This window comes from Salarias fasciatus, chromosome 3 (genome assembly GCF_902148845.1).
Source record: "Salarias fasciatus chromosome 3, fSalaFa1.1, whole genome shotgun sequence".
Taxonomy (NCBI): Eukaryota; Metazoa; Chordata; class Actinopteri; order Blenniiformes; family Blenniidae; genus Salarias; species Salarias fasciatus.
In genome coordinates this window covers 29,698,585-29,722,360 of record NC_043747.1, presented here as the reverse complement: position 1 = coordinate 29,722,360, position 23,776 = coordinate 29,698,585, and the positions used below count along the sequence as shown (strand labels likewise).

General features: G+C 46.5%; 1 protein-coding gene across 1 annotated transcript; it reads right to left on the bottom strand.

Moving 5' to 3' along the window:
• Window positions 1-33: 33 nt before the first annotated feature.
• On the bottom strand, window positions 34-23,541 carry LOC115382910 (uncharacterized). Its single transcript, XM_030084880.1, has 8 exons — window positions 23,449-23,541; window positions 22,945-23,298; window positions 22,671-22,841; window positions 3,067-3,231; window positions 2,951-2,995; window positions 841-1,089; window positions 501-740; window positions 34-158 (listed from the first exon to the last, which is right to left on the bottom strand). The coding sequence occupies exons 1-8, from the start codon at window positions 23,528-23,530 to the stop codon at window positions 46-48; spliced, it is 1,419 nt and encodes a 472-aa protein (XP_029940740.1). The 5' UTR covers window positions 23,531-23,541; the 3' UTR covers window positions 34-45.
• Window positions 23,542-23,776: the final 235 nt, after the last annotated feature.

Sequence of the window (23,776 nt, the reverse complement as noted above, 5' to 3'; positions counted from 1 at the left end):
GTTTAAATCTTCACATCAATAAAGTTTAAAGGAGTTTGGTTGACTTCAGAAGTGATGCTCCGTGCTGACCGCCGCCATGGCGTCATCGGAGTCTTCATCCAATCCCCGAGAGGCCTGAACCTCACCAGCGGTCGCCATGGAGACGGGCACACTGTCTCCTGTTGACGAGAGAGGAGGATGAGTGAGTGAGTGAGTGAGTGAGTGAGTTACCTTTGGATCTGCCTCGATATATCGGCACCATGAGCAGAGTGGAGATGAAGTACGGACAGGAAACCAGCAGGTGGCGGAGAACACTGAACTCAGCGGAATGAGAACCAGGAGGATCAGAGGAGGAACCAGGAGGAGGATCAGAGGAGGAACCAGGAGGAGGATCAGAGGAGGAACCAGGAGGAGGATCAGAGGAGGAACCAGGAGGAGGATCTGTCTTGTGGTTCCCTGAAATCAGTCTCAGTTGAAGGAGGTTCTCAGCAGCAGACCTGCAGCAGGTTCGTCCTCCTCACCTGAGACAGAGATCCAGCTGGGTGGAGACTCTCCAACACCTCTGAAGCTACACCTGTAGAGGCCTTCAGCAGAGCGGGAAACATGGCGGAGGGTCATGTGACCTGTGGACTCGGTCCCGATGGAGACGCCGTCTTTAAAGAACTCAGCTGAGAGGGTGGAGGGAGCGCTGGTTCTACAACCCAGAGTGACGTCCTGTCCCTCCATCACAGGGAGGACTGGACTCTGGAGGACCACTGTATCTGGACACAGAGAGCAGAGTCCAGCATCTGAGAGAGACAGAGAGACAGAGACAGAGACAGAGACAGAGAGACAGACAGAGACAGAGACAGACTCTCTTACCAGCTACAGTGATGTTGATGCTGCTTCCAGCTGCTCCCTCTCTGGACTCACACCAGTAAACTCCACTGTCTCTGGTCACCATGTAGCTGATTCTACAGGAGGAACCAGCAGGTTCTCCCCACCCGTCTTCACATGAACTCCTCTGTTCTCTGCTGGTCTTCCTCCAAATTGTCCATCCGTCCTCCTCACAGCTCAGAGACACTGAGTCTGTCTTAAGGAACTGAGATCTGCTGGGACTCACAGTCAGTCCTGCTGATAAAAGTCGTTCATGGAGAGATGGAGAACAAGACAAGTTCCAGCTAAAGATCCATCATCGAGTCTGTCGTTCAGAGAAAAAGTGAGAAATGTCCCTCCATGGAAGAAAACCCTCCTGAAGCTGAGAACATTTACGAATCAACAGACTAAGGTGTTGAGAAAAACACAGCATGAACAACAAACAGCAGAAGAGAAATTTCCCGTGACAGCAGTTAAAGGCTCAGGTTCTGGGAAGACGGCGGCTGAAGCAGGTCAAACTGGACTGGACTGCAGTACAGCATCTGATACACTAGCCACAGTCCAGGACCTGGACCTGGACCTGGACCTGGACCTGGACCTGGACCTAGGGATGGGAATTGTTAAGAATTGAGCGATTCCGATTCCATTGTCGATACTGCTTATCGATACGATTCCTTAGCGATTCTCTTATCGATTCTCATTGAGTGAGAAATGAAACAATACAAATGGGGTGTTTGCATTAACTCTTCAATATCTTCATCTTGACCTGAACAGAAGAAAAAAATATCCATGTCATGAAAACTTTGCAAGCTGCAAGTAGTCCCAGTTTCATCTTTTGGTGTGAAAAACAGCCAAACTCTGGAGCTTCTTCCTGACGCCAGGCAGGAAAGCTCAAAACCAAATTCCACTGGCCTCACACTGGATGCCCATGTCTGGTCCAGCTCTGCAGCTCTGTCACTCACACAGTCTGGGTGTGTCTGCTGTCAGCTGATGGAGGTTGCCAGATCTGCCCCAAATATAATTTTAAAACCATCCAACAATAGAAAGCAGTCCAAACCTCCATCTCTGTAGAAAACACATGTTAAAACTGTAAAATACGGATTTGCATTAAAAAAAAAAACACGTCACCAACACATAACCATTTCATCAACCCACCTCGGTTCAAAAGAAGCTTGTTTGTGCAGAAACCTGGCCAATCTGGCAACACAGCCGCTCCCGTCATGGAGCTTAGATTTGAGCAATTTTGGTGTCTTTGACTTTCCTACAAGGAGTAAGTACAACATCCTTCATTCTTCTAATGCATATAATGATTAGATCGCGTTGTTTGTCATATATTCTACCAGAAGAATTACAAAAAAACAATGTGAAGGCAAAAATGCTACACAGTTTTTTTTTTTTTTTTTTTTTTTTAACTACAGATTTTGGAACACGAAACTACTTTACATCTGGCACCGACTTGTTTCTGTTTAGATTGAAGCAGCAGGGCTCTGGGGTGAGGAAAAATATGATCCTTGCTGAAAGTTTCCAGTCCGCGGCTCTGTAGCTGCGGCAGAGCAGACCGCACCTGCACTGAGAGTCCATGCGCTCCGCGCATGATACGACGTCAGCACACAGTGGAATCGATAGCGGAATCGTTAAGGAGACAGCCAAACGATTCCTTGGAATCGAGACCTCAGGAACCGATTCTACAAAAGAATCGGTTCTCGATTCCCATCCCTACCTGGACCTGGACCTGGACCTGGAGCTGAAGCAGGTGCTGCTCCAGCCTGAGGGAGGATTTAAAGAGGATCTGGGAACTTTGAAAGGTTTTCAAGCTTCTGTTCACGTTCCAGGCTTTTATAGACCAGGATCTGGTCCCTGTGTCAGCGCCACAAAAAACCCAAGGGACACATTTCTTGGTGTCCTGCATCCTTGTGACGGTGCGGCCCGCACACACACACACACACACACACACACACACACACACACACACACACACACACACACACACACACACACACACACACACACACACACACACACCAGCAAACAGTTCACAACTTCCTGGTTCTTCGCTCCTCTAAACAACACACACAAACTGGATGTGATGTGATGGAGGAACGAGGCGTTCACTGACCTTGAAGAGACGGTAGAGTGGTGGAGATGAGAGCGAAGGTCAGACCTGCAGAGAGAGAGGAGCTGGTCTCAGGTTCTCTGGAGGAGACAGGAGAACCTGCAGAGAACCGTTCTTACAGAGCAGCTGCAGAACACGTCTTCCCTCCATCGTCCAGTCCGGCCGGTCTCTCCTCCTCCTCCTGCTCCTGCTCCTCTCTGGATGTCGGAGCTCCTTCTCTGGGTCTTTCTGGAGGATCTGGATCAGAACCAGCTGCTCCTCTCTGGCTGGACTCAGGAGGTGATCTGGAGGTTTTAGTCTCTACGTGTCTGAAAGCTTCTCTCAGCTTCACCTCTGAAATGTGGCCGGAAAGAGAAACTAACACCTCTTATTCACACTGCATGTTAAAACGCAGCTCAGCGGCTGAACAGAAGGGTTCCTGGTTAGAACCAGCGTCCAGAGGAGGGCGTGCTCCGACACTCCTCTCCTCTTCCCTGTTCAGGGCCGTCCGGTCTCTGTGCGACCGGAGCAGCAGTCTGGTCCTCCCTGTCAGCAGTCAGTCAGACCTGGTCCCGGTGCCTGCTGGACTCCAGCAGGGCTGGACGAGACCACCGGTTCTCTTCACAACTTTATTTTATTATTTTACATGTATGTATGTATTTATTTATTTTCTCATTTTACCAGTGTTCTATCTGCCTCTTCTATCTTCCTGATGTAATGTTGTCAACCTTCAACAGTCTCAGATTAATCTCTGTAACTGTACGATTGTTTCCTTGTCATCATGCATTTCACCAGCTGTTTCAATCCATCCACTTCATTCTTTTTTCTCTCATTTGTTGCTTCAGTAAAGTCGACCCTCTGTGCCCAGTGTTAATTTTGACATAAATTTTTCATTTCATTTTAGTTTTAGTCACTCACCAAAGACTTGATTTAGTTAAAGTCACATTTTAGTTTTTAGTTTAGTTTTGTTTTAGTTAAAATTTAGTCTGTGGAAATTAGTTTTAGTTTTAGTCTTGATGAAGTTTGACAGTTTTGTTGTACTGTAGTAGATAGATAGATAGATAGATAGATAGATAGATAGATGGATAGATAGATAGATAGATAGATAGATAGATAGATAGATAGATAGATAGATAGATAGATAGATAGATAGATAGATAGATAGGTAGATAGATAGGTAGATAGATAGATAACTTTATTGTTCCAGTGGGAAATTTGTCTTGGGCAAAGTGCAAAGTGCTACATCAACATACATATACATATAAAAACAACACAACATAAAACCACAGTAGCAGAAGAGCAAAAGGATATTTGTCACGGTTGTAAAAACTCCACTGTAAGCAGATCTTTAATTATGTTTAGATATTTAAATGTAGAATGTATCATATAACTCTTGTATCATAAATATGAAAATCTAAGGGCTTGTTAGAAAAAAATTAAATACATGTCCTACTTCAGTACTACTTCAGATTCTTTCTGTAAATTCTGACAACAAATGACAACCTGCAAGAAAAAGCTCCAATCATAACGACCAGCAGGTGGCGGTAATGCAACCAACGGGATGCAAGCTGCCTAAAGCATCACAGAAGAAGAAGAAGAGAAGCACAACAACAAACAGCACTGAGGGACAGTGCTGCGGCGCTGCGTCTCTGCACCGGAGACAGAACGGAGCTGGACCGGAGGGGATACAGGCAGGTCGGCACCACTCCAAGTCGGCCCCGGCCAACTCGGCACCGCCCCGGGATACAGTCAACTCGGCATCTCGCCAAGTCGGCCTCGCGGGCGGGGGTTCTCTCGAGTGGCCGAGTTGGTCGGTGCCGACTTGACTGTAAGCTGCTTACCAACTCGGCCAAAAGCCTCTTCTTTTTTTATAATCACGATGGTGGATAAAGTACCTGGAGCTTCATGTTTGACGTCTGAACCGAGTAGCTTAGCTACGAGCGCGCAGCGCTTAGTGGCTGTCTGGTCATGTGACTGGTCCCAAGGCATTCTGGGAATCGTAGTGCAGCGATGCCGGCTGCGCCGTGACGATTTGCAGTTTTTTTCGTGCCGGTGTCGTGCCAAAAAGTGATTCCCTGCCATAAAGTGATTTCCGGTTCGCGGGCAGCTGAAAAGCGCAGCTTCTGTGGCTCTGCAGCAGTCTTAATTGGGCTCAAACAAGTTTGTTTCTGATCATCCAACGATGTTTATTTGTGTTTGCGTTTGATAGCCTCCTGTACGTCCAGTTGCCTTTTATCGCTGTTAAATACCGGTAAGCTAGTTGACGATTTTAACCTGGCTTGTTGTTATGCTAATAAAGATGTGTACGGAGCTGACACGTTTTCTTTTCTTTTTTCTTTTTTTTTTTTTTTTGCACTAAAACTGCTAGATTGCTCGACAGAGTAATTTCATCCCAAGCAGTGCGTCGTACGGACATCACTTTCTGGCAGAAATCAAGTTTTGGCTGATTCCAGTCCGCGGAATCAGCTTTTAGCAAGCATAAGCTGATTTTGACATTGTAATGTCCCTTTACTAATTTTTTAAGTGGTATAAAGTATTGGTTTTACTCAAATGTTGTAAATGTGACTCTGCTGTGTTATAATAAATCATTTTGAGGCAAAATATCGATCCATATGCAATACCGGAGGCATGAATCAGGTTTTGGCAAGCAAAATAAGCTGTTTTTGACATTGTAATGTCCCTTTTCTCAATTTTCAAACCGTACAATGCACTGCTTGGGATCATCATCCCAAGCAGCCCTCATCATCACGACATGATTTACGGCGAGACAGCTCGTTACGGCAACTCGACTGGGACAAACTTTATTACGGTGTATGTCCGTTTAAAGTTTAGCAAAATTACATACTTAAAAAAGGATCTGTGTGTCTGTCTTGTTTAGAAAGATAAATTTATCCTATTATCTCACACAGAAATGATCATTTAAACATCTTATATTAAAAATACCATCAAGCTAAACTCTAAATGGTGAAACAAAGCCAGGTAATTTTATTTGTAAAGCCATTTTTACAAATAATTTGTAATCGCTTTACACAGCATCATAACAACATCCTCTGCCCTCCCTCACATCCACTGAGATAAAACTCCCAAGAAAACTCTCAACCAGGAATGATGGAAGAATTTGTGGGGTTTTGTCAAGAAGAAGCTGAAAGACACCAGACCCAACAATGCAAATGAGCTAAAGGCCGCTACTGAAGCATCCTGGGCATCCATAACACCTCAGCAATGCCACAGGCTGACTGCCTCCATGCCACGCCGCATTGATGCAGTAATTCGTGCAAAAGGATTCCCAACCAAGTACTGAGTGCATTAATGGACATTTTCAAATGTTTGATTTTGTTTTGCTGTTATAATTTTGTTTTTTTACTGAGGAAATATTCTAATATTTTGAGATAGGATTTTTGAGTTTTCTTAAGCTGTAAGCCATAATCAGCAATATTAAAATAATAAAAGGCTTGAAATATCTCAGCTGATTTGTAATGAATCCAGAATGTATGACATTTTTGTTTTTTTAATTGCATTTCAGAAAATAAAGAACTTGATCACAATATTCTAATTTTCTGAGACAGTCCTGTACTTACTCAGTGCTCCAGGAGGGTCAGGGTATCCCGTCCCAGTTCGTTGAGCCGACCAGATGAACCAGATTTTTCTAGAGCTGGTGATCTTGTGTCAGCTGCTCTGCTTCCTCCACAGCAGCTCCATGTTGTCGATCGCCCGCAACAACGTCAAGCCATCGGGTCCGGGGTTTCCCTCGTGGTCGACTCCAGCCTGAGGCCTTTGGGTCAAACCGGAGAATGGCTCGTGTCGGATGTTCCAGGGGTAGACCAAAGACACGGCCGAACCAGCAGGGCGGCGCTGTGCGACCAAGGAAGATGCTCGGGGCTGGCCTGTGTGGCTCTGAGCTCTTCATTGGAAACTCGCTGGGGCCTCCTGATGTTCTCCATGGTTCTCAGAGCCCCTGATGTTCTCCATGGTTCGAAGAGCCCTGCTATCAAAGCCATCGATTCTTGCGGCCAGAGTGTCGTTCAGGGGCCACATTTCTGAGCCATAAAGCAGGATGGAGAAGACGGCTAAGTTGTAAATCAGGAGCTTCGTCTTGGTGAGATGGTCTGGTACCAGAGTGGTTTCCAGAGGGACTGCAGAGCAGATGCTGCCAGGGCTCGTCTGCCATCAATCTCTGGTTTTAGGTCCCTGCAGTCTGTCACCATGTACCCCAGGTACACAAAGTTCTTGACAGGCTCTACGATGTTGCTCCTGGTTTGCATGGGAGGTGGATCCCCTGGAGGCCGGGCTGTGCTGCCTCCTCACTGTAAAGCCCAGAGCGTCTCTCAGCTGACTGTAGGCTGTGTTGAGCAGGATGGTATCATCAGCGTATTGCAGGACAGTCAGGTGGTAGCTGCCGAAGGACACTCCGGGGACGCCTCGCGGACCTTGGACAACAGATGGTCGATGATGCAGTTTAAAGATCAGGAGCCACACAGCCCTGGAGAACGCCGCTGGAGACGGTGAACCAGCTGGAGTCGAACCGTTCATACGGACTCAGCTCTCTGCTGTAGAGCAGCTGGAACAGAGCGGTGGTCTTGGGCGGAGCTCCGAGGGTTTGGAGGATGTTCCACAGTGAGGAGAGGCAGACGGTGTCGAAGGCAGCTTCAGATCAATGAATCCGATATACAGATGGCGATCTTTATGAAATTCACGGGTCTTCTCTATCAGCAGACTTACGGCAGAGATGTGGTCGACTGTGGAGCGATTGGGCATAAAGCCAGCCTGCTGGGGACGGCGGCGGCTTCTGGTCGCTGTAAGGACCCGGTGAAGCCAGATCCTGGTGAAGACCTGGCCAGGGATGGAGAGCAGGGTGATGCCTCTGTGGTTTCCGCAGACAAGCTGATCGCCTTCGTCTCCAGAAGGGCAGGATGACGCTCTGGTCCAGTCGGTGGTTCTTTTCCAGAAGGGCAGGATGACCCTCTGGTCCAGTCGGTGGGCAGCTGCTCTGTTTCCCACACCTGATTGAACAGGTGGGTTAGCCGCTCCACCATGGCATCACCGCCGGCTTTGAGCATCTCACCAGTGATGGCACAGATGCCGGGGGCTTTCCTGATGTTCAGTTTCTTCAGAGCAGCTCTCACTTCCCCGGGTGTTACAGGGTCTGTGCAGCAGGGGGCGCTAGGGGGGGCAGCAATGGCAGCCTCTCGGAGGGTGGGGTCAGCCTGGATGGTGCTGTGCTGCAGGAACAGGCTGAAGTGTTCCTTCCAGCGCTCGAGGCAGTTGGCTTCAGTTGTAATGAGATTACCGTCAGAATCTTTTACCAGGGCTGTCTTTATGTGTGGACCGCTACGGGCTTGGTGCAGTAGGCTGAATACGCGTCTCAAGTTATTGACCAGGACCTGCTGCTGTCCTTCTATAGGTGTTCTGTAGAGATGCTGTGGTTCCTGAGCAGCTCTCAGGCTGGCAGGAAGGCTCTGGATAGAGTCTGGAAGTCCCGTGACAGTTCCCACCTCGGACAGCCTGTTCTCACTGCTGCCCTCAGGGGGGAGGGGCAGCTCCATCCAGGCCCGCAACTCCAGATTCACCAGGTCCTTCTACCCCAGTGTAATCAGAGTACTGAACACAGTACTCGGTTAAACTGTCCACGTGTAAATATTTCTGCATAGATGTGCATATATTTATTTCTCACTGTACAGTGTGCAATACATATATATGGGCTTTCCACTGGACATGTGTACTTTTTCATATTCCTACACCCCCTTGTATTTTTTGTATCTTCTGCTGCTCTGTGTGTGTGTGTGTGTGTGTGTGTGTGTGTGTGTGTGTGTGTGTGTGTGTGTGTGTGTGTGTGTGTGTGTATTATTTATTGCCACTCCTATTTCTTTATTTTCTATTTCCACCAAGGAGTTATTTTTAACTGTCGTCATACATGCATGATGGCAATAAACGCGTTTTATTCTATTCTAACTGTCCAACTAATCCAGTCCTGAACAGACAAACTTAACCGGCCAATCAACCAACCAGTAAACAAAGTAACTGACCACCTTACCATTAAACAAACCATCAAACTAATAAATGAAACAACTAATTAATTAAACTAACAACCCAACCAGCAACCAAAACACTAACTAATGACCAGTTAAAAGTTGTATAGAAGATCTTTATTACTAACAAAAATCAATTAAAGCTAAAAAATGGCGTTATTAAGCTGCAGCAGCCTTGTTTTTATCGTGACCAAAAAAAAAAAAAACATTAATCAACTCTGGACACTGTAAAACCAACATAACTTTAGCCAATCAATAACGAAGCAGCGTCATTATATATTGGTTTTCTAACGTGTCAATCAACCTCTCTACATTTGCAGCGTAGCTCTCATGCTCCTACGCACTTTTCGTCCCCCCTCCCCCACCCCGCTCCCCCCATGCTCGGCTCTGCTGCCGCTATCAGCACCTTTTCACCTGTAGACTTGAGACAATTGCCACAAACAATGTATGTTTTAATCTTAAAACAAGACTTGTATGAAAAAGTCCGGAGAGTGAGAGGAGGAGGGGGGGTTGTTTACGCCTGCAGGCTGCAGCGCACAGATCAGCTGTGAGCTCCAGCGTCGGCTCCAGTCCTGCAGCTCCACACAAACCTCCTCGTCCTCCTCTGATCCACCGAGACCAGGGACGGCTCAGGGACAGGATTTGGCGCAAGTGCAGGATTTTACTCATATTCGCTGTGTTTTGTGTTTTTCAAAAGGACACGTTGGTGTCCTTTTATGTGTTAGCGCAATGATGCTAAGTTGCTACATGCTACTTTCTGCGTCAGGAGGAGGCGTTCCTCCGGAGAGAGCGGGGGAGGAGGGTGTGGGGGTCACGCATGCGCAGCATTTCAAAAAGGACTAATGGTGCGTTCACACCGGACGCGAGTAGCGCGGCGCGATTCGCGCGATTCGCCCCTGGTTGGCCGTGTGTGCATTGTGTGACCCAACAGCGGCTGCCGCTGAATTCGCGTCTCTGTTGCCGGCGGTCTGCTTAATTGCTTGATAAAGCCTGACAACGTCGTCGTCGCGAGTCCAGGCGACGTGTGTCGATTCATAATATTTTGCAGAGGCGTTCAGAGCATGGTGAGCTTCACCATTTACTCCAGGAGCTGCGCCAGGATGAAGGACGCTTTCAGCAGGACTTCCATCTCTCCCGGTCCGGTTTGACGAGCTGCTGTCCCGCATCGGCGCTCTATTCCCCCGGGGACCCGACCTCTCAGTAAACTCACGGTTTAACTAACAGTAAACACCGTTTCACCACAATCTCTTTACTCAGTTCACCGGGACCCGACCTCCTCACCAATCTTCCTCCAAGCAAGCTCCTTTTTATTCCTGTCCCTATAAAAATAGGACGATGGGCTCAGGGCGAGGCAGACCGGTGTGATCAGTTTCTCATCCATTTCTGGTGTTTCCCGGGACTCCGGTACGTCATAAATGACGTCATATAGAGTGTCTCTGTGATTGGTTCGCCGCGCGCGAATTCGCTCGAAAGTTCAACATTCCCAACTTTCAGTGGCGCGAGTAGAGCGGTTCGCGCGGCCGCCACTCAATTCGCTGAATTCGCACCACGTGACCGCTCACCGCTTCCTGGCCGCGCGAAAACCATATATTTTCTATGTAAATCGGCCGCTCTCGCCGCACTATTCGCGTCCGGTGTGAACAAACCATAACTGTCACTGGATTTCTCTCTCCGTGAAAAATCATCTATACAACCTTTAACTTCTGACTAATTAACCAACCGTCCATCTCTTGATGGTTGACAGCTTCCTGAATCTGTCGTGTAGTAAAATTTTCTTTTTTAAACCACAGGAACCAAACAAGCCGTCTCCATGGCGGCGCCCTCCGGCACCCAGGCTGAGCAGGGATTGGACGATGGAGTGATGATGTCATAACCAGTATAACCAGCCAGCCTCTGCTCTGGGGATAAGGAGCTGTTGTTGTCGTGCAGAATGAATAAAACCTTCAGATTTTCTGGAAAGATTTAGTGTTTGTGGTCACTTCCTGTTTCCTGGCTCAGACTTCCTGTTCCAGCGCGGTGCTATCTGACAGTAACTCAGTGCTGGATCAGAACCGGGATTCTGGCAGACCAAGCCAGAGCAGGACGGCTCCAGGGTGTGGAAAGTCCACACGGCCAGAGGAAGGTTCGGGTTCAACCTCACAGCTGCTCCAACGTGCCTCTGAGCAGACGACTGGAGGTCCAGCTGGGTTCGTCATGGGATCGAGGACCAGAGCACGGAACCTCAAGGTTGACAAAGGAAAATGTGAAGGCAGGATTTCTAAACTAAACTAAACTAAATTAAATTAAATTAAACTAAACCAAACCAAACCAAATTACACTAAACAAAATTAAACTAAACCAAACTAAATTAAACTAAACTAAACTATACTAACTAAATACTAGTTTAAACAGTTAAGTATCCACAAAGCTGCCCCAGGAGCTAGAATGCTGTGGGAAGTACGGTGCACTGAGCCCTGTCCTCCTCTAATGTCTGAATGTTATTCCCTTTAGTCCGTTCATTGCTTTTCACCTGTTGTCCCCCCCTTCGAGGGGGAGTCTTCTCCAGTTTCAGTTGCTGACTCCACTATTACGAAGGCCTATGAACAAGCTCCGTCCGGACCGGGAGGACACCCCTGTCGGTCCTGCCCGTGGACTGGCTTCGGTTCTACTGCTGGGATCCGTGGTTCTTGTGCTGGACCGTCCAACGGACTGTCCTCAACATAGTCCTAGGCTTTACTTCTTATTGTCTCATGCTAGCTGTTGCCAAAGCTGTCCGTCCCTGGGAGAGGGATCCCTCCATACTGTGGTTCTCCCCAAGATTTCTTCTTTTCCCACTGGGTTTTTGGAGTTTTTTCTTGCCGGATGTGAGGGTCTAAGGTGGTGGTTGCTTCGTTCTGTCTCGTTACTGTAAATATTGACATATTACCATTATGCTTATTCACTGTTTTTACTTTTACCGACAAATGTAACATCTTGAAGCCCTCTGAGGCAACTGTTGTTGTGATACTGGGCTATACAAAAATAAATTGATTGATTGATTGATTGATTTCTTGTTGTAACCCCCCCCTCACCCATAGACACACCTTATTTGTGGGGTAACTGGGAGTATGTTTAGTTTATGTTTTGTTGGGAAGAATTAGGTTTGTTCAAAGGTTACCATAGCTTATTATATTTGGGATTGGCCAATCAATTTAATCATCATCTTCATTCTTATACCGTGTAACAGATTCACATATTTAGGCTTTATTTTAATTTGTTTAATATATTTTGTTCTTGCGCCACCTAGTGGTGAAGTAGACAGGAACTTTGTTCAGGTGTTGGGTTCCACCCGCACTCAGCTCCACCGCGCTGCGACACCAGCAGTGTTTCTGCACGTCAAAGGAAGGAAAAATGTTCAAATAAGTTTGTAAGCCAAGAAATTGAAGATAAAAGAAGCAACAAGACAAACAGAAGAAGATTTAGCCCCTCGTGGATGGCAGCTCAAGAGGTTTGTCTTACTTTTGCATAGTTTATTTCATTTAATTGTTGACAAGTGTGTGTCTTAATTTGTATTTCATTGTGTTTCCTTGTGACTGGTTCTCACGGGTTGTGGAGTCAATAAACCCTGTTTCTTACACTACTCCTGCCTGTGATCAGTCCGTGAGGGAGCTACATACCGTATTAACGTCATCCCATCATTTCATCTTTTTCAGTAGTCATTAAAGGTGCATTAAGGAGTTTGCACGTTTCATTCGAAACAGCGCCCCCTGCAGGCCGTGGGCGTAATGCAGCTTAGTGAAACACTCGTGCCTGTGGCTCGCGTGCACAGTAGAGGGGAACTCCTTCCTCGCTCTTTAAGTAGAGCTCGAGTAAGATTTAAGTTTCTTCTCCCTGGTGGAGTCTGTGTGGAGCTGCAGTGCTAGAAGCCAGTCTGTTCTGACTTCCTGGAAGATCCTGCTCAGTTGTTGCTCACTAAGCATCTGGCGGAGGAACGGCGGACAAAACGAAACTTAAAGATAATCAGGTCAGCGGGAGCGCGCATTACGTCACATCATCTCAAATTCTCCCCAAAAAAAATCTGGTGCCGGACCGGCACTGCAACTTTTTTTATTTTTTGGTATTTATATTTTTTAATCTCATTAACAGCGTGCACTCAGGTATCACTCATACAAATCAAAAAATACCGAGAACAGAATTCAGCAGCTCAGTGTTCGAGAGGCACAACAGTCTGCATCGTCCTTATCTCATATTCATTGATTTTACAATTTTTCTCCCCGATAAAGCAGTCAATGGCTGGACTCCAGTCTGAACTTATGACCTCTTATATGTCAGGATTCTTCACTCGCTCTCTCCGAAAAAATAACTTCAATAATACATTTGTTTTGATCATCTTTTCTGCCTTCTCAGAATTCTTTTTTTCCATCAATCTATTTATTGAACTTTTTACATTTTAACAAACACGGGCTTCATATACGATTCCAAATGTGTAGAACCGGGTTCCTCAATTAGCGGACCGCGGTCCACGACCACACCGTGGCACACCTCGCTGCGGACCCAGGGCAAATGGCACTTTTCCACCAAAAAAATGAAAAAAAAATCTTTCTTTAAATGCTCCGTGTTCCGTGTGAGCACCGTTCTGCGCTGCGGCGCGCCGCCCTGCTCTGCGGCGCGCTCCATCGCACCGCACTGCCCGGCATCGCTTGGTATCGTGGTAATAATGAGAAATTATTCACATATACACCCATAGATGCATATACCGAGTATACACACACATATACACTGCAACTTATAAGTGAGAATTTAACGCTGTTCGAGGTACTTACACTGAATATGTCAGGGCACACTGTACACATCATTAAAATGGTGGAAAATAAGTATTTTTAAAGTTGAAAAACTCCTTAATGCACCTTTAAGTTATGATATGTTAAAGAGGAGTGGTTTATTAGTTTCTTTTCTGTGAGTGTGGGGGTTAATTAGAGCACCTGTGGGGAACCAGTAAAGAGGGAGGTGTGGCTGCAGGTGAGGAGTCCTCTCCAGAGCTTGGAGCTGGAGAGGCAGGTGAGGGGGAGATCTCCGTGAAGAGCTCCTCCTGTGTGCCTGTACAGTCATGGCCAAAAGTTTTGAGAATGACACAACTGGTAAGTTTGCACAAAGTCCGCTGCTTCAGGGTTGCTAGGCGTTTTGTCAGATGTTTCTATGGTATAATGAAATACAAATAGAAGCATTTCATAAGAATCAAAAGCTTCCATTGAGAATTAAACATTAAATTAAACAGAATTCATGCTGAATTCAAGACAGAATTCAAGTCAATATTTGCAGCGGTAACCCTTCTTTTTTAAGACCTTGCAGTCCTCCCTGGCTGCTGTCAATCAACTTCTGGACCAAATCCCGACTGATGGCAGTTCATTCTTGCATAATCAATGCTTGGAGTTTGTCAGAATTTGTGGGTTTTTGGTTGTCCATCCGCCTCATGAGGATTGACCACAAACTCTCGATGGGATTAAGATCTGGGGAGTTTCCTGGCCAAGGGCTCAAAATCTTAAAGTTATGTTCCTCGAGCCATTTTGTGATGACTTCTGCTTTATGGCACGGTGCTCCATCATGCTGGAAAAGGCATTCTTCGTCACCAAAGTGTCCTCGGATGGTTGGGAGAAGTTGCTCTCGGAGGATGTTCTGGTACCATTCTTTGTTCATGGCTGTGTTTTTAGGCAGGATTGTGAGAGAGGCCAGCCCCTTAACTGAAAAGCAGCCCCACACATGAATGGTTTCAGGATGCTTCACTGCTGGCCTCACACAGGACCGATGGCAGCACTCACCTCGTCTTCTCCGAACAAGCCTTCTTCCAGATGCTCCAAACAATCAGAAAGGGGATTCATCGGAGAAAATAATTTTACCCCAGTCCTCAGCAGTCCAATCTCTGTATCTTCTGCAGAATACCAGTCTGTCCTGGATGTTTTTCTTGCAGAGAAGTGGCTTCTCTGCCGCCCTCCTTGACACCAGGCCTTCCTCCAGAAGTCTTGGCCTCACTGTGTGTGCAGATGCACTCACACCAGCTTGCTGCCATTCCTGAGCGAGCTCTGCACTGGTGGCGGTCCGATCCCGCAGTTAAAGCGGCTTCAGGAGGCGGTCCTGGCGCTTGCTGGACTTTCTTGGGTGCTCAGGAGCCTGTGTGGCAACAAGTGAACCTCTCTTCTTGAAGTTCTTGATAATGTGATAGACTGCTGACTGAGGTGCAGTCTTACTTGCTGCTATGGACTTCCTGTTAGGCCCTTTTTGTGCAGTGCAATGGTGGCTGCACGTGTTTCTTTGCAGGTAACCATGGCAACAGATGAGGAACAATGGTGTCATGCACTGTCTTCCATTTAAAGTGTCCAGTCATGACAGAATGATCTCCAGTCTTTTCCTCATCAACACCTGTGTTACAGTTTTTCTCCACTGGTTTGGCTCATTTCTTCAAACTGAAATTACATTTTCAAAACTCGAAGATCATTTGGCAAAATGGTCTCACAGTTCAGCTCAACACCATAGTTCACTAGCAAAACCTCATCTCTCTCCCAAAACTGTTCACACATTTCAAAGCTTCATTTCTTTCCCATATAAACAGTCAGAGCCTCCAAAATGTAAAGATCCTTCTCAACAGCTTCGGCTCATTTTTCAAAACAGACCAGACGTTCTCAGTTCTCTTGGTTCTCTTGCCAAAAACAACCTGGACCGTTCAGCAGAACCACAGTTCACCTGTCAGAGATCACATCTCTTCCAGAACAGCTCACTTAGGTGGAAAAACTAAATTTCTTTCTCAAACAAATGGTCAATGCCCTCAAAATGCTTTGTTCTTTTGACATTGTGTGAGCTCTGACAGTCAAAATGTTTAGATGTTTTGTCTTTAAGGGCAGAGGACCACTGAAATAGTCCTCATCTACCTTTCTGTCTGAGCCCAGTGCTTCAGTCATAATAGTGACTGTGATAGTTTTTATTTTCTTCTTTGGGTTTTTTAGCTAACAGAAAATATTGTGTATAAGAAAATAAAGACAAAAAGCATTTTACAGTGAGAAGAACCTTCAAGTTCTGATTCACACATCGCTCTCATACCTCCAAGGAAACTGTTATTTTTATTTACACACAAAACAACTTCCGTCCATCGGAGTTCAATATGCTGTAAAATAAAAACAAAGAAACAAAAACAAAAAACTAGAATCTGACACTCGGAGAGGCGCAGCCCTCCGCCACAGCTCCAATCAGTCACCAACAACAGTAAGAACACCAGATGTGATTAAAAAAAACAAAAAAAAAAACCATTTTATTTCTCCCCAACACAAACAATGTCTGGGAGAAAGCTGTTTGCTGCTTGTTCATATCTCAGTGTTTCCTCACAGCGACTGACACTCCGGAATCCCCCTGTTTCTGTCTGTTCTGGATCCTGGGATCCGGGACACTTCCTGATCTGGATCAGCAGCTGATCTCTCTTAGAGTCCTTGAAGAACTTACTGTAATGTTTTTGCTGAGCCCCCTTGTCATTTATTGTTGAGTTATGCCCAACTATGTGAAAGACTGTCCTATCTCTCAATGATAAAGAATCCTTTAAAAAAACTCCTGGATCCAGACAGTGATCCGGATCGTCACCAAAATTTAATGGATTCTAAGTTAGCCCAAGACCCCCCTTTCCACAAAGTTTCATTGCAATCCGTCCATTACTTTTTCCGTAATGTTGCTAGCAAACAACCAACCAACCAACCAACAAACCTTTGTGATTACATAACCTCCTTGGCGGAGGTAATAAAACAAAAAGGAAAATTGTCTGTAGCCCAATGTGCTGTAAATGAAGCTGGAGTTTCACAGCTCACTTCTTCACTGGTCTCCCTCTTCACCCTCCTGACTGTCCTCCTCACCTTCATGCAAACACACCCATGCCTGGTATTCATGGTATTGAAGTGTGTTTTTGACTGATTCTGACAGCTGAACAGATGATTTTGCAGGTGGTGACTGATACAATGAAATCATGCTGATTTTTTGCTGATGTTTTGGAGAGAACAACCATTAGACTGAGAATCGATCAATCAGTTTAGATCAACATGATCTATTCACCTGGGAATTGTGCTAAATCTATCCTTACTGTGCTTGATCATTTGCAAAGGCACTGTCAGTTTAAGTTGTAAATTTTAAGTTTTCATTTGGTTCTTTCATTTCTTTAATGACAAATATTTAACAGATGTTTTTTCTGATACACATTACATTGCCGCTGACCTTGCACGTCGTCCCCAGAAAAGAGCTTCAAAATGCTGCTACGTGTCCTTTAACTGAGCATTTTATGCTGTGTGTGCGCATGCGTGCGAGTGTTCCATTAGGTGCGTTCGACATGAGAAAGCCACAGGCAGACCTTTAAGACTTTTGAGCCGCCCCGCCCAGATGTGGCCCGGCGTCACTGATACGTAGGACCTACGTAGGGCATCGAAAACTCGCGAGACCCAAACGAGATCGGTCACAGAGGTAGCCGCGTGAGCTGCTCGAGAGCAACTCACCGCGGCTACCTGGCCCACCTCTCTGTTTCATACAGGCAGGGGATTGGACCCCAGCCCACTCCTCATCAGTTTGATGACAACGCGCTTTATTTGCATAAATAAACACCCAGTCCCGGCTCCAGCCCAGTGTAGAGGGGGGAGGGGGGGCAGCGGCGGCGGCAGCTACAAACGGGGGGGGGGGCAGCGGCGGCGAAAAAGTAACGGAGCAACACAAAGACAGAATCCACAGATCAGAGGCCTGTTCTACTGTGTCCAACAACATATGATCATTAATCACATTGGTAAAAAGCACAAATAGTAATAAAACAAATGATAAAATAACCAGCCCTCACCTTTAGTAGAGCTGGAGTCTCCACTTTTTTTTTTTTTTTTGTAATTTTGAATAGCGCAACACTTCATATTGATTTGATCAAGCCAGTGGAGTTTGCTGTTGTTTTTTAAGCACAAAATAGACTGAAAACTTTATTTATTTATTAATTTTTTGGACTGAGGGGGCGAGGCAGTCTGCCCCCCTTGATGCATGGTTGCACTTGCAGCAGCAGGCACGCTTCACATGACAGAAGCCAAAACGTAACTTAAAATTATTTTGGTTTTTTTTAATTGTATTCATTTCAGTTAACTGAATATGAATTAACACAATGTGACACACAAAAGAAATTATGAATTCTTTTGTTTTTAATAAGAAAAACAAAATTACCCCTCTGACAGCCAGGGGGGGCAAGGAGGCACAGGCGGGGGGGGGGGGGGGGGGGGGGGGGGCATTGCCACCCCGGACGACGGGCCTGTAAACACCCCCCACAGTGGAGTCATGAGAAACACCAACATGGAGAACATAGGGTTGTCCGACTTGGAGGCAGACTTATAACTCCGCCCCACGGCTGCGCCGTCTACTTCGTCTAGCTCCGTCTACCTCTGGCTTTGCCATCGTGAACGCACCTTATCATAACAGCACACCGCCATCCTCATGACCTCTGACCTTCAATGTTTGCCTGTCTTGTGAACGGCCGATTTCAAAATAAAGATCTGCTTTTTGCAGACCTGCCAACCTTGGCAAAGTTTTTGGAGTACCACTTGCCGGGACAGTTGTTGACCGGGGGGGCACTGTCAGTTTAAGTTGTAAATTTTAAGTTTTCATTTGGTTCTTTCATTTCTTTAATGACAAATATTTAACAGATGTTTTTCTGATACACATTACATTGCCGCTGACCTTGCACGTCGTCCCCAGAAAAGAGCTTCAAAATGCTGCTACGTGTCCTTTAACTGAGCATTTTATGCTGTGTGTGCGCATGCGTGCGAGTGTTCCATTACTACAACCTTTATAAAGCCGTCAATACGGTGCTTCAAATTAACTGGTTTCCTTGCTAACTGGTGACTGACTTCCTTTAGCACTTCCTGCTGCTGCTGCTAGTAGCCGCAGATGTTGAAATCAGACTCATAAAAGGTCGGACACGGCTTTTTGTCTGGTTTTTAACATCTATCAGCAACAAGGGACGTGAAAGAAACCCAGTCGCCAGTTAATAGGGAATCAGTTCTTCCAAAACCCCGGCTCCTCTCCGGTTTCGCGACACTCCTCCTCCGCTAGTTAGCTGCTGCGTTCAGGTGACTGGAGCAAGCGGCGGAAAACTGAAACTCCGTCATTCACATGAAGGCAGCGGAGACAGCTGGACTCAGGAGACACTCAGGAGACACTCAGGAGACACTCAGGAGACATGTGAAGGAAGCGTGGACAGTTTGCACAAAGGAACGACTCTCAGACAGCTGAGAACCGGCTCTCATCATTCACTTGTAAGAGCCGTTCAAACGAACGACTCGTTCATTGAACGTCGCAGCACTACGAGGGGAGCACATGTGTTTCCTCCCGGTTCCAGAGCTGCGGCGCACCAGACTAATTACCGGTATTTTTTTCAACGTGACAAATACAATGGCTGTGTTCGAAACCGCATACTGTCTACTACATCCTTACATACTCATACTATCCATCCTGCATCCTGCTTACTCAGTCCAACAAACAGTATGCGAAGCGTTTACACTACAGCATACTACATAATAACCCACAATGCATTGCACTTCTTCCATGAGCAGAAATCGATCTGCTAAAGCTGATTTCACTTTAGCTCTAAACTCGTCAAATGTATAACTTCATCGAGATTTTTTTTAAATTAGGCGACAAAGTGGTGGTTTAGAGCCGAGTGTGTCGTTTATTTGTCCGAATATCAGCCGTTTAGGATTTTGTTCGGACGAATTCGGCGAAATTCAAGCCAGCCGCAGTGAGTAACGCACTTCCGGTTATTTTCACCAAAATAAAGCCCCCTTTCCCTTTCTCATGCAAAAAAACCTCAGTGATAAATCTGTGCTTTTACTTTGAAAACAAGAAGGCAACCTTTCAGCAATATATCTCGCTTAACGTCGCCGTTCGGACCGGTGTCCCGTTAACGGACCACTTATTATGCCAATTATGATGCTTTACCGACGGAGAGTTTTTTCGGCTCTTCAACAAAGATCGGCTCGCCGTCTTCGGTGCATCATGGTCGCTTTCAGCATGGACTTGTTCTCAGATGTAAGGGTTTTTTTTGTTTTTTTGTTTTTTGTTTTTACTATTTTTAATCATTGTCAATCCAATCAGAAATCTCGTAACATAACATACCTACGAGCACAAACAATGGAGGGAAGATTAAATCTAGAACCATACTCAGCTTGCTAAATGTACATCATGAAGAAACAGTCATTGTGAACTGAATAAAGTTTATTCAAATGTCCGTCGCGTTGCATCTTGGGCAATTTCAGTATGAGTAGTGAACACACGATGTATACTCAACATTTCTGGCGAATGCAGTATGCATCCGGGAACTTCTCGCATACTCAAAATCGCATACTGCCAGTGTAAACACACTGCATACTCAATAAGTTAGTATGAGTAGTACGTAAGTATGCGGTTTCGAACACAGCATTGTGTGCCGTGACTGCGTGACAACACATCGAAATGCGTGACACTTCAGAGCCCTGCTGCTGCATCGTGTTGTCAGACATGAGAACGTCCACGGTCCGCATTTATAACAGCGCTCACAGACGTCTGCAGCTTTTTGCGTAGTTTAATGAGGCGGAGCGTACCAGCGTATTTTAATGTCAAATTGCGTACCTGCTACGCAAAATGCGTACAGGTTGGCAGGTCTGTTTTTGGAACGAACCCGGGATTTCTTCAGGCACTAAACTTTACAAAGACTGAGGAATGATTTATTATTGCTTCAGTGTGTTTCTAATAAAGCTCAGCTGCAGACAGGCTGTCCTCACTGAGGCTCCAGGTCAGTGGAAATAGAACGTCTGGTCTCTGCTCTGCCCTGGGAATAGAACAGAGTACAATAGAAAAGGATAGAATAGCCTTTATTGTTATTGCACAGGGGGGTACAGTACACCATAGTAAAAAGGTTCTGTAAAGACAGAAGGGACAACAGAGGCAACACAAGGCACCACCAGGTACAAGAATAATAGTTTAAACATCCAGGTGGCGACTGTGCAGCACTGAAGGCTGGGAGGAGGGAGGAGGGAGGAGGAAGGGTGGGGGACTTAGTTCATGGAGGGGAGGGGGGGGGGGGGGGGGGGGGGGGGGGGGAGACTGTTCATGAGTGAGTGTGTGTCTCTGTATCAGTGAGTGTATGGACACCATCTCGTCTTCGCCTCAGAAGGTTTGTAGTCCGGGGGGGGGGGGGGAGGGGTTGGCTTTGTAGTGCTTGCAGTTTGTTGGTGAGGATGTCTGGGATGATGGTGTTGACCGCTGAGCTGTGCTCCAGGAAGAGCGTCCTCACGGAGCTGTTCCTGTTCTCCAGGCGGCGCAGCGCTGGGTGGAGAGTGACGGGTTGACAAGTCTGGTGGTGGAGGAGGAGGGTCTGAAGCCGCCAAAGGTAGAACCAGCTGCGGAATGTTTCTGCAGATATTCTGCTGGAAGGAACTCAAGTAATGCAAAGGAAGAGTAATCTATTTCAATTCAGAGGCAGTAGTGTTGCAATGGAACAAATGACTTTCAGACCTGAGTACCCAGTAGGGCATTCACGACTTTAGTTTTTTTCAAGTCAACTTATCCGTCAATAAAGTCGAAGTCGAGTCGACAAGTCGTGATGACGTCCTCACATTGACAGGGGGGACAACACGGACACACAGCTGTCCAGCGACGAGCAACTTCTATTAAAATTCACTCCAACGTACCTAATAGCTCGGGCGCCGCCCTGCGATTCAGAAACAGAAAAAAAGGCGAAACAAATTCTAATGCTAAATGACAATATATTGACAATGTATGTGCTTCATTTTCTATAAACAATCTGTAATAAAGGAGCAGATAGACAGTCTGGAGCTGGAAAAGCTCCTCGAGGATGTGTGGATCAGCGGCCTGCAGGGAACGCTCTGCTGAGCCCAAAAATGCAGTATGGGAGAAACCACCTGCGCGTCGGTGGAGCGCCAACGCCAACCAGACACGAGCATCAACAGCCCTCCTGACATCTTAACCCGAACAAAACAAAGGCTAGCACCTGGAGTCTCTTTTAAATTTAACTGCACAACAACATAAAGTTCGATTAAAGCTTAAGGCAGCGGCAGCGAGACGCCACCGTGCATGTCCGCGACATGTTTGGAAGAAAAAAAAAGAAATAATCAAAACTCAATGATGTCAAAATTATAAGTTAATACAGGTCTTGCTGCATGGTTCACAGAACATTACTTAGACAACCGTTTTCAATGTGAATAAATGGAAATGAAATACCAGAACCGCAAATAGACACCAGTCAGAAACCAACTTCAACTTGCAAAAAAAAAAAAAAAAAAGAAAAAGAACTCTCCAGCCTCTAAAGAGAAAGGGTAAACAAATGAATCCTTATTGCTGTAATATTCTGAGATCACACTCAGTTTAGTAATCCTACTCTGGGTCATCTTCCCTCACGTTCTTGGGCTGCAGCTTCATGTTTTAACGGAGAGAGATGAGAGCATCCTCATGCGCTGGATGAAGGCTGCAGCTGTGGGTGATCCGGTGAGAGAGAGAATAACCTACGACTGTCCACTCCTCCAAATTTACGTCAACTTGTGCGACGGGAGTCGACGAGTCGACATTTCTGTTAATGCCCTGCTACCTAATAATATGGAATACTACATTCTGAAAGTAACTTGCCCAACACTGCTGATCCAGCAGCAGCAGCAGGGTCCCTGGACTGTGTGACGGGCTTCAGAGTCCAGTCTGTCCTCCTGGGTCTCCAGCGTCTCCACCACGGAAGACGGAGAGTCCACAGCCTGCAGTCAGTGTCTCGGAGACGACCTGATTCTTCAGGTATCTTTGAAGCATCACAACACCAACAACAACCAGAGCAGCTACAGTCGCACCAACAATCAGACCAACATGTCCTCCATCCCCTCCTCGTCCTCCTGGGTCTCCTGCAGACAGAAACAGAGTGAGGTAGAGGATGATGAAGAGCTGCTGTCTCTTCTCCAAACTCTCAGCAACAACATGAAGAAACAACCTGCAGCTGAAACTACTGACCTGGAGGAACCACTGAGAGAGAGACCAAGCTGAGGGACTCGGTGTCTTCAGATCTCTTCTTTCTGGACTGTTCTCCTCCCTGGATGACGTAACACTCGAATGTCCCACGGTCATTGAAGGTCACGTTCTTCAGGATCAGACTCACGTCTCCGTCCTTCACGTCCTTCAGATCCACTCGATTCCGATAAGAAGGATGATTATCTGGATCAAAGTGTCCGTCTCTGTATAACAGAACAGGCTGGTCCTTCAGGTCCGGTCTGGTCCACTCCACCACTCTGATGGTCTCATCGTTCGGAGCTTCACACGGCAGAGAGACAGTTTGTCCTTCAACAGCTGAGACGGTTTTCTGGACTGAATCTGAGAAGAAACAGATTCAGGAGAGACTCTTCACTCCTCCAGCAGCCAATCAGAGAGAACACAGAGGAGCAATGGCTGAGGAGGGAGAACCCGTCGGTAGAACATGTCAGGTTATTAAAGTCACATGATAGAAGTCCTGAAAACACTGACCTGAGTCCACAGGCATCCCGCAGATCACAGTGAGGACCAGGACCAGGAGCCGGGCTAGGAGCCGGGCCAGGAGCCGGGCCATGTTCTAGAGCTCTGGACGGTTGAAGAACAGATGAAGACGACAGACTGCTGAACAGCTGAGAGGTCCGAGCTAACAGCTAGGAGCAGCTAGCAGAACAGAATAGGATTGAAGAAGACTTTATTAATCTCACAGAGGAGAAATGTACCGGAGCAAGAGGCTCACAGAACACAGGGGCTGCAGGAAGAGCTGGAAGGTGCAATAAGGACGAGTCACGGTGCGAATCGTAGTGAGGATTTATAAAAGAAA